General features: G+C 41.7%; 1 protein-coding gene across 1 annotated transcript in view; it reads right to left on the minus strand.

Annotated features, from left to right (window-relative positions):
• The window catches only part of LOC108788051 (transient receptor potential cation channel subfamily V member 6-like), a 47,199-nt gene that overhangs the window by 916 nt on the left and 34,480 nt on the right, over positions 1 to 11,803 (minus strand). Inside the window, exons 11-13 of the mRNA XM_018557780.1 lie at positions 9,443 to 9,608; positions 6,109 to 6,175; positions 2,301 to 2,569 (exon numbers count right to left, since the gene is read on the minus strand). Of these exons, the coding sequence (XP_018413282.1) occupies positions 2,301 to 2,569; positions 6,109 to 6,175; positions 9,443 to 9,608 (502 nt within the window). The remainder of the gene's footprint in view (positions 1 to 2,300; positions 2,570 to 6,108; positions 6,176 to 9,442; positions 9,609 to 11,803) is intronic.

The following is an 11,803-nucleotide window of genomic DNA, read 5'->3' on the forward strand; positions in this document are numbered from 1 at the left end:
CAATAAACCTTTGACCAGTGCTAGCTAAAGAAAGCATTACACTAGAGCATTGTGAACGTTCAGACACAATCTGCAGGTGCTAGTGCTAAGTCTCGCCTTCATAACGTACATTTGGAGTATAGCAACCCTGTATAGATAAGGTAACTAATCTTAGAGTCCTGTCTTCTAAGCACACAAGGTGCACAGGCTAATATTACAGCCTAGATCTAGTATAAAAGGGAATTTCTAATGAAAGAAGATGTTAAAATGGTAAAAATAAAAGGTCTGTGATGCAAGAACCAGGGCAGTGTATCTGGTCATTCTGTTCATTAATTCAGTCAAATACACTGCCTGACCAAAAAATGTTACACACACTAATGTTTTGTCAGAGTGAATTTAGTTTTGATTACGGCACTCATTCGCCGTGGCATCGTTTTGATAAGCTCATGCAATGTCATAACATTTATTTCCATCCAGAGGTGCATTCATTTTTTCGCCAAGATCTTGTAGTGATGATTGCAGAGTCGGACTACAACGTGAAGTCTTCTCCAGCCCATCACAAAGATTCTTAATGGGGTTAAGGTCTGGACTCTGTGGTGGCCAATCTATGTGTGAAAATTATGTATTGTGCTCCCTGAACCACTCTTTCACAATTTGAGCCTGATGAATCCTGGCATTGTCATCTTGGAATATGTCCATTGTGCCATCAGGGAAGAAAAAATTCATTGATGGAAAAACCTGGTCATTCAGTATATTCAGGTAGGCAGCTGACTTCATTTTTTGGGCACATAACATTGCTGAACTTAGACCTGACCAACTGAAACAATTCCGGGTCCTAATTTTGTACAAAATCAAGGTGGTGACTACTTTTTTTGGCCACGCTGTATTTTTTTGAAACGTGCAGTACCCCTTTGCTGTAACTGTGATTGCGCTATAAAGAACCCTACAGCTTTTATATCATGCATCCTTTAGAAATTTGTCTGTCAACAAGCATTGCATGCTTTTTAGAATCTGCAAGCATTAACCGTAGGCACAAGGCTTAAGATGTTCAATAGCGACTCAAGCCTTAAAGGAGAACTATGACATGAGTGATTTCCACTCACCTCATAGTTCTAAGCCGACCTGTGACAATGAGACTGTCACAGGTCGGCTCAGTAGATCGGGAGGTGAGGGAACACATACCGGGTTCCCTCACCTCTCGATCCTGTCACGGCTCTCTGCCGTGACAGGGGGAGGGGCTGGATTCCCCTCTCCCCGCTCCGATCTGCCAGCGCTGACTGGCGGAACGGACGCGGGAGGGGGCGGGTACAGCTGGCTCTGCCTCTAGATAGGCAGAGCCAGCTGTCACTCACGCAGCTGGGTGGATCCCGTCATCTAAGTCGGGATCCGCTCCAGGTGTGGCGTCTCAGTATACCGCGAGCTGTAGCTCGCGGTATACTGAGCTTAGGGTAACGGGAGGACGCTAGTTTATGTCCTCCCGTTACCCCAAGGGGAACTATGGGGAAAAACACTGACCCCATAGTTCTCCTTTAAAAGATGAACCTTAAACAATTGGTTTACATAAATGCACTAGTAGTAGCATACATAATACACTGTAAATAAATCTGTAGTTAGTGTATACAAAAGCTAAGTAGTCTTTATTTAATTGTCTAAAAAATTAAGCAGGGTAGAGAGCTATCCTTCCCGGTAAGGGCCAGCTGACAACCCTAACTTCAATTAGGATCTAAGTTTGGAATACCATCCTCACACTGGGGATAGAGGTTCCAGTAAATGGTAGACTTCCTGTCGGTAATGCCTTGAAAGACAACAATCATCCTCTCTGCAGACTGAAATATCACACAATATAAAACATGTTTCACATAAATCACATTATTTAAATTTTCATTGCTAAGTATATCACTGACCAGCAGTGGATTGTTTTTTTTTTTTTACCTACATCAGTTCTGTATGTGTTTAGTAGTCTTGCACAAACTGCTGCTTTTTAAAGTAGAAATTAAGCCATATTTTTTTTTTTTTATAGAGTAAGTGCTTTTGTTTCTCATTGGGGAGATTTCTCTTCACTTCCGGTCCAAAAGCCACAACAGGAAGCGAGAGGAAATCTCTATAAATAATATAGGGAAATCCCTGATGGTCAGTTAAGCATATTATTTAACTTTTCTTTACATGTGTTTTCTATTTTATTTTGTTCCAATTGTTTATAGATGAGCCTAACAATATAAGTGGACCTTGCAATTTTACATGCATACCTTTAATTTCTTAGACACCGTTGTTGTAAAGTATTGTAAGGAAAGGTTTACAGTAATAATCCCCATAATATTTACCTGTGCATGCCATAATCTAGTGCGCTCACTATTGACACGGAAATGAGTGTCTGTCATCAGTGCAATTAAAAGGTTCAAGAGCAAAACAAAGGCAAAAAACATGTAAACCAGGTAGAGAGTGCTGATGATCTTTGGCATTGTTACATTTGGTGGAACCGGTAAGTTGTCCAAACCCATCATTAACTGCAGCAAAGTAAAGAGGGTGATGGAGAAATCTCTGAATGCTGGAAAAACAGTAACATTCATGGCTTGAAAGTGGACATTCATAGCTGGAAAAGAAAATATATGTTGTCCTTTTTATATTTTCTAATAAAAGATGCAAGTTTTATGAATTGAACAGGTATTTATTATTAGTTGTCATATTTCTATGGTGCTGATATTATGCAAGGCTTCACAGAGAACATAGCATCATTTAAATCATCTCTCTTCCATCATACTCCAATACATGCTCAAAGAAATTGTATCTTTTAGTTTTGGATAGAGCGAAGGTTTGAAACCTTTGGCAGTCTGGTACTCCATGGGGTACGTTTTCCCTCATTTACACTGCCAGGCCCAAAAAAAGTCACACACTCTAACATTTTGTTGGACCATCTTTAGCTTTGTTTATGTCTCACAACATTTATTTCCATCCAGAGTTGCATTCATTTTCGCCAAGATCTTGTAGTGATGATGGGAGAGTCAGACCACTAAGTAAAGTCTTTTCCAGCACATCCCAAAGATTCTCAATGGGGTTAAGTTCTAGACTATGTGGTGGCCAATTCACGTGGGAAAGGGATGTCTCATGCTCCCTGAACCACTCTTTCACAATTTGAGCCGGGTGAATCCTGGCATTGTCATTTTGGAATATGCCTGTGCCATCAGGGAAGACAAAAATCAAGCTGGCCTCATTTTTTGGAATAAATTTGGAATAACACATAACATTGCTGAACCTAGACTAATTATCCACCACCAGGTGGTGTCACTTTTTTCTTTTTTGGCCAGGCAGTGTATATCTCTGACACAAGGACAAATAACGAGGGAACTGAGGGTCAGCAGCACAGAAAAACCCAGAAAGCAATAACTTCACACAGAAATTTTGGTTCCTTTCTCTGCCCTTTATAGAGAAAGTGCCTATAACTTCCTGTCCTTCATCCTCTAATCATGACAGGAAGTATGTAAAAAAAGTACAAGTGTGTTTTTCTCCCAAAGAGGGACACACCCACATAAAAAAATGCATGCAGGTAGCATCCCTGGATGGATTAACTAAATCAACCTTTTACAAAGGGGTGTATTTATAAACAATTTGCAGAGCCATTTGCCTTGCAAATCTTTGTAACTATGTGTTCCGTGCAAATAGAGGCAAAAACTAACATTAATAGTATATTATCTTTTCACGTCAAATGTAATGTAATACCATAGTATGGCCACTATATGGAGCAGAGGAGCATATGAAATAATTACTCATTTCTAGGGATGCACCAATACCATTTTTTCCAGACTGAGTACCAATACTTGTCCTCCAGTACTCGCCTATACCAATTACTGATACCTTTTTTTTGTGTGTCATGTGACAGTTTTTCTAAAACAATACAGACTAATGTTTTTAGGGCAGTGGTGGAGTGTCAGGGCCTGGGCGCAGCGGTGACCGCTGTGACTCTGACAGTTCTGACTAATACATTATTTAGCAGTGCAGAATACCACCAGCTATAGAGGAGTACAAATCTCAGCAAAACATAGATCAATTCAGAATACCATCAGCTATAGTGGACTACAAATCTTAACAATACATTATACAGCAATGCAAAATTGTGCCGCCTATAGAGGACTACAAATCCCAGCAATACATTATACAGCAATGCAGAATAATACCATCAGCTATAGAGGACTACAAATGCCAGCAATGCATTATACAGTAATGCAGAATAATACCATCACTGCAGAGGATTACAAATCCCAGTAATACATTATACAGCAATTCAGAATAAAGCACAGGACAGAAACAGCAGGCAATATTTCAAAAGTGGGGGGGGGGAGTTTGCTGCACCACACTTGTACATAGCGCACTCTGTGCTGCCACTCCGGCTCTGGGGTGCCAACCTGATGTCTCCGGGCAGACTGTCTCAGGAAGGGAAGATGTGTGTGGGCCAGCTGAAGCGCTATAAACGGAGGCACTGCATGGTTCCCAAGAAGGTGCAGGACCAAAGACAGCTGCTTCATTTGCATAATTAAAACACCAGTGTCGGGTTTTGGTTTCTGTACTTACGCAAATGCTCAGCATCGGCACCGATAACGACACTGGTATCGGTGCATTGCTACTTATTTCCTTAGCTTTTCAACTCCAACTAGTGGGCATAATGTGGTATTACATTTCATTTGACCTGAAAAGAAAATGTAATAATAGGATTTTTGTACTCACCGTAAAATCCTTTTCTCTCCGTTCATTAAAGGACACAGGGCAACAGATCGTAGATCCTGAATGGTAGGGTATATCGCCACCTGCAGGAGTAGGACGCTAGGCACATAACAAAAAGACAAGACAGCCTAGGGGCGGCCCCTGCTGGTGGCCCAACCCCTCACTTGCTGACAAGTCTCCAGTAAGTAACAAGCAGTTAGGAGTACACACCCAATATAGAGGGCGGGACCTGTGTCCTTCAATGAACGGAGAGAAAAGGATTTTACGGTGAGTACAAAAATCCTATTTTCTCTCCCGTTCATTGAAGGACACAGGGCAACAGATCGTAGATCCTGAATGGTAGGGACGTCACCAAGCAGTACACACTGAGGGATGGGCAACAACAACAAAACACCCAAAGGACACCTCAAACAGCTGCCTGCAACACTTTGCGCCCCAAACCAGCATCCGCCGATGCCAAAACATCCACCTTGTAAAACTTAACAAAGGTGTTAACAGAAGACCAAGTAGCGGCCTTACAAACCTGAGAAACAGAGGCCCCATGGCGGAAAGCCCAGGAAGCCCCAACAGCCCTAGTAGAATGGGCAGTGACAGGCAATGGAGGCTCACGCCCCTACTAGCCTGTGGGGAGATCCGCGACCGGTGGGCCGGAGCCCCCGGTCAGAAGCCCCCCCCTGGGACGAATCCCATAGGCGTCGGGGAAGACCACCCGTCGCAGCCGACCCACCGTAGCAGAGTCTGCATGCGCTCGTCGGTCACCCAGGGGAGACTACAAGGATCTACAGTCATCCAGCCTGTCGCCCTGGGGACACTTGCTAGAAGAAAAATCAAGTCAAACGGAAGAAAGGAAAAAAAGTTCTCCAGAGTAAAAATTTTAGCTCCTTACTCCTGACGCTAGGCAAAAAACTGGAGACTTGTCAGCAAGTGAGGGGTTGGGCCACCAGCAGGGGCCGCCCCTAGGCTGTCTTGTCTTTTTGTTATGTGCCTAGCGTCCTACTCCTGCAGGTGGCGATATACCCTACCATTCAGGATCTACGATCTGTTGCCCTGTGTCCTTCAATGAACGGGAGAGAAAAGAATGTTCCCTTTTGCCTCCATTTGCACAGAATGAACGTTCACAGAGATAGTCAGGGCAAATGGCTCTGGGAATTGTTAATACATACAGCCCAAAAATTTGGCCATATGCCTAAAGCATTTGTGTTTAATATACAAAACACAGAAACAGCCTAATGAGTATATGACTAAAACATGTTTGTTATCAATACCATTTCCTTTAATTTCACACTTCGGTAAATTCATTTTACATAGCAACATATAATGGAACATGTAAAAATATTACATTACTTATCATTCTGGCAACATAAGTAATTGCCATGCAATTGAGAAACAAGCCTGAGCAAGAAAACAATATTGTACCTGCTGCAAATCCAATGAGAACGGTAAACAGGATCACACAGAATCTCATGAGGTCATGCATTATCATCTGCAAGATAAATGGCAATGTTCTTGTCTGTTACTCGTTCACATGAAGGAGAATGGCTATTTAGTCTGCTCTAGTCTGTATCTGAACTAGACTTCCAGTGTTATAAGAATGTGAATTTGATTCCTTAGGACAGTGGTTCTCAACCTTTCTAGGGCCTGGACCCCTTGGTAACATTTGCCAATTTGTGGTGACCCCCAACGGTAAAATTTAGGGATGGCGCGGCTGATGGAAAACTTCAGGCCCCCCTCTGCTGATTGGCAGCAGCAGAGGGCGGGTGCAATAGCTAGTTTGCTATTGGCTATTGCAAAGTGAAATAGCCAATAGGAATCTAGCTATGCATTCCTATGGTGTTTTGTTTTTTTTCTGACTGACGGCGGCCTGTGGCCCAGATGTTAGAAAAAAAAAAAACAGAGTAGAGGAAGGTTTACTCTGCTCGAGCAGAGAAAACCTTTCCGGGAGAAAGAGTTTCTCTCCCGGGCGGCCGGGAGCCGCTAGGCGACCCCTGGCAAATTGTAATTCGACCCCCCGAAGGGGTCGCGACCCACAGGTTGAGAACCGCTGCCTTAGAATTAAACCTCATCGTTACATTCATCATTGTTTTTAAAAACCACAACAAAGATGTCATTGCAGCTTTTTAGTCCTTAGATGTGGCATCTGCATTTGTTTTCCCTTTTTGAGTTAAGGACATTTTAAGTAAGTACAGAAAATACCTGTTGATCTCGCCAGAAATGAAATATCCTTGTCACTTCCTGTGAGCTTAAAGAAAGCACTTATCTTTTTGTGTACTATACTAGTTCTATCAATCCACAATGTAATGGAGATGAACATAGACAGACATGTTTGAAGTCAATGTACACGTTGCCGACTAAAGCAGGGGTGGGCAAATTCCGGACCTCCAGCTATGCCGAAAGTACAAATCTCATGATGCATCTGTCTCTGTGTCATGTCTGTGGCTGTGAGAATCTTGCAATGCCTTCACTGGATTTGTAGATCCACAACAGCTGGACGGCAAGATTTTGCCATCCCTTGGACTAAAGCCTCTGCAGCTACCCATCCTCCCAGACTGTATCATTTACAATATAAAACAGTACAGTGTTATGTCAAAAAATCTTGGGGGATGACTTTAGGTAATTTCTATTTATTTTTATGAGTGCAGGTAATATAGCCAGTAGCCAGCTGCACACAATGAGATGACAGGATAAGGATTACTACCATACAGCAGGTAGACCATATCTTCTATGTCAGTTCATGTTTGACTGCTGTGTAGCACTAAAGGATAAGCACACTTTTAGACAAAGTGCATCCTTTTATTTTTTGCTCTCCCGACCTGAATGATCCCACCCTTGCCCTCTGCAATTCTATACCTACTGAGATTCGAGGTCCACTCTTCCACTGTTTGCTGACGTTTAGCATGGCAAGTCTCCCTCTCCTGTCCAAGTTCATCTCCTTGGCGGAGTCCATGGGGCTGTAATGTGCAGATGCGGCCAGCAGAGGGAGTATTTCGGTGCTGGATAGAAACAATAGCTGAACCTTATCTGTCTGATCTCGGTAAGTACAAATCTGCAGAGGGGGAGGGTGGGATCGTTTAGGTCAGGACTGGGGGGCAAAATGGATAAGTGTGCTTTGTTTTAAATATTGGACATTATAGACACATAGACATTATGACAATATACTGAAAGCCACAACAGATTAAGGGACTGTTTTACAAGGAATAGTATAATGCTTGGGTTCAGGGCCGGATTTACTCTCTCTGCTGCCCCAAGGCCAGGTTCATCAATGCACCCCCCTGTATGCAGGCTGCATACAACTGATCTTGCCAACATCACCAAGATCGCTTGTACAAAACAAGCAGCGGCTTCCCCGCTGTACATTTAGCCCTGCTTGCCCAAAGCAGGGCAAAATGTAGAGAGCAACTACCCACCTGGCACCCAGAACTGCATGTCCCGGCCGTCGTGAGAAAGGAATTCCACACTCCTACTGCCCCTCTACTCCCTGCTGCCCCAAGGCCGGGCCTCGTTGGCCTTGTGGGAAATCCGGCCCTAATACAATAGATAAATATATATAAACATATACTACAATAAATACCCAATAAATATTGAATGTTCACATTTGCAATGTTATTTATAGACAATCAAGTGGATGATTTCAATTCCACTGAAAAATAGTAATTTAAACCAAACGAAATGTCCAAAAGTTCACACTTAATATCCACAAATGTGTATATATCTTCAAACTTGTTATACACATGTGGAAAAGACTTGAAATTGTGATAATATTCCGCTTGCATGCAGCTTCCAAAACACCTCTGTGAAATCCCCATAGTGGGACGGAGTCTCAAGCGCAACACAGAGGGAGAGCTACAGCACTGATGGGAAGAAGTGAAGACCGGGCACCTGTCAGCGGGTTTGAGCATGAGGACAAGCGGATCGAATCTTTGCTGTCACTTTGCTTGGCTGCATGTTTTTATGTGAGTAGTATTTTTAATAAAGTGAGTTGATACACCCTGCACCATGATGTGTGTCTCTGTTTGGTTTTACTGATGGACTGGCTGCTATTGGATATCATCTGGGGAAGGAAAAGCTTCTGCCTTGCGAGTCCCCCTGCACGTTATTCTGAAGAGGGACAGACGATACTAGACCTGGGTGTGGGTCTAAGAACAAGGTGAGCAGCTCTCTGGAAAGGAATCTCACAGAGGTGTTTTGGAAGCTGCATGCACGCGGCATATTATCACAATTTCAAGTCTTTTTCACATGTTTCACAAATTTGAAGATATATACACTTTTGTGGATATTAAGTGTGAACTTTTAGACATTCCGTTTGGTTTAACTTACAATTATTCTGTGGAATTGAAATAATTCACTTGATTGTCTATAGGTTACATTGCAAATTTGAACGTTTGATTGTTTATTTGTTGGGTTTTTGATTATTAGCACATTAAAATTCTTAGAGGGTGATTTATCAAAGTAGTTTTGCTATATATCTACAGTATCTTTATATTAATTCATGTATCTATTTATTGCAGTATTTATTTATCTATTTAATTATTTGGTTTAGGAGTAGGGTGAGTGCAGCACATTTAAGATATATATATTTTTCATGAGTACACCTTGGTAAAACTTGTAGTGTTTGCAGCACACTTTTCACACGTTTGGTCCGATATTGGCACGGGATTTTTCTGTGGTGCAAAAAATCTTTTCACCAGTCACATCATTTGACAGTGACTGCTCCTCTCTGTTGGCTATGGCTAGTTTCTATTTGTTTACTTACTTTTTGAATCATTATACACAAGGGTCCAAGTAATCTGAATCCACGGGCAAAATATATCACATTACACCATCCGCTTATGAGTGCCAATGACATCGCTATTGTCTCGCCTTCATTGTGCAATAGTCTCGTTGTGATTACAGCTATGATGAAGCAGGCATGTAGGAACCTAGAAAACAAATAAAGATGTATTTCCATGGGCGGAAAACTAATATAAAGCACAGCAACAACTAACTATTAAAGTATATGTAAAGTCAAAACTTTTTTGGATAGTGTAGGGAATGGTTAAACCCCCATCAGGTTTTTTTTTCTTTTTACCATCTGTGTCCTGTTCACTAGATATCCCTGCCCTGTAGACACAACAGGAAGTGAGAGGCAATTTCTCCAAAGTTAGGTAATCCCCCCATAATCACAACACATATTACAATCTGACCACACAATATTTCTACAATCAACTTTTGATTTAACAAAACTTTGTAATATGAGGACCTACCTAATCTATCCAATCAATTTATATGCAATCAAGTAGGTCCTTGCACTACATACTTGTTGGAAGATCTAAAGCAGATTGTAAAATCAGTTTTTATAGTGTGTGGTGAACTTTTGACAGTGGTCACCAGATTAATGGGTCACGAGATTAAGGGGATCTTCCTGCAAATATCTATGAACATTAGTTCTGTGCAGATATATGCCAAAACAAACGTTCTCTAGCTGTTTCTTTACAAGGCAATGTATTTTTGAACACACATGTATGGTGTGAACAGGTGACCCTGTGTCACAAAAAAATAAAACGTTGAACTAACTCACAACCTCCCCTAACCCAACTTCCCAGTCCACTTAGCTACTGAGAAGACTCCCACCACCCATGCCAGCCAGTGTAACAGGCTGCACACTTCAAAACCTTACTGCACAGCCCCGGAGGCTGTGTAGCATCATACTGCTGGCAATGGCAAGCGGTTCTGGGTTACTGCTGACCGATGAGAATCTCTTCTGAGCCTTCTTTTTCTGGGACAAGATCCATAGCTCACCTAATGTTTTCCCTAATACCAATGCCACCAGATGAGTATCTATGAAATTTAATAAATCATGTCTTTTGGCTGTTTTGGCATAGTTATTGTGCTTAGCCTGTTGAATGCAGATCTAATATTGATGCTATTTACAAAGATAAAATCCATATTTAAGCACACATTTTTAGCCCAATGTGCTCTCCTTGCCCCTCTCCCCTGCCTTCCCTGTAACTGCCATCTTATCTTTCATTTTTTTCTTTTTTACCACCAGAATAAGTATAAATCATCTCCTTAGGCCCATAGGACACAGCCACTGCCACATGGACTACAAAGCCTTTGTGTCTGCTGGAGCCAGGATGAGGGATTGAAGGGGATGCTATGGGAGGCGCAGGTCACCAGTGTTAATCTTTACAGCAAATTTTGATTTAGTTTTAGTCATAGTCTTTTGACTAAAATGCCATTAAGTTTTAGGCATATTTTAGTCATTGGAATTGTTTTAGTTTTAGTCGATTAAATATCATAACATTTTAGTCGACTAAAAACTAGTGGGTTTAGTTAAAGAGTAATTTTAGAATTTCTCTAGAATTTGTAATCTCATGATATACTCCTGGAGTAAAGATCTGTTAACCTGTGATTACTTATGGTAACTATGTATTAAGGTTTGAACATGCAATACAGACACAGATTTAACTATTGTGATATATAACATGTCTTTATTCATTTTAAAATTAAATTAAACCAAGTCTTATAAAGAAAAACTAATATTGAGTATTTTCAACAAAGGACTGGTAATTACATATGCATTGATTATAACAAATTGCATATGACATTCTTCATTCTTTCAAGCAGAAGTGCAGCTCTAAAATATTCATATGAAAAACTATATTGGCTGTAAGGCCACTGCACATATGACGTATTAGCGGTCCATTCAGGATGAAACCGGAACTGGAAGTCCAAAGAGATTAATTCTGATTGGATCTCTTCCCAAATTGTCTCTCCCTAACATTTTAGTCCAGTTTTAGTTAGTCGACTAAAATGTCAATCTATTTTCGTTATAGATCTAGTCATCAGAAATATGTCATAGACTATGGGGTCTATTCACAAAGCTGCCGAGGGCAGCCGAGTGAATGACCGATCAGAAGTGAAGTGAGCCTAACACCGTTCGGCTATTCACTTCAGGCTGGTACGGCTGATTTCAGCCGTATATCGGCTGAAATCAGCCGTACATCGGCTTGCTTCGTGTGGCTTCGGATCAGCCGAACATGCTCAGCATGTTCGGCTGACCTGAAGTGCAGAAGGAGTTCGACTCAGCCGATCCAACATCTGGATCGGCTGAGCCGAACCTCCGGCAGGCTTC

Source organism: Nanorana parkeri, unplaced genomic scaffold (assembly GCF_000935625.1).
Source record: "Nanorana parkeri isolate BGI_ZX_2015 unplaced genomic scaffold, ASM93562v1 scaffold303, whole genome shotgun sequence".
In the NCBI taxonomy this organism is placed as follows: domain Eukaryota; kingdom Metazoa; phylum Chordata; class Amphibia; order Anura; family Dicroglossidae; genus Nanorana; species Nanorana parkeri.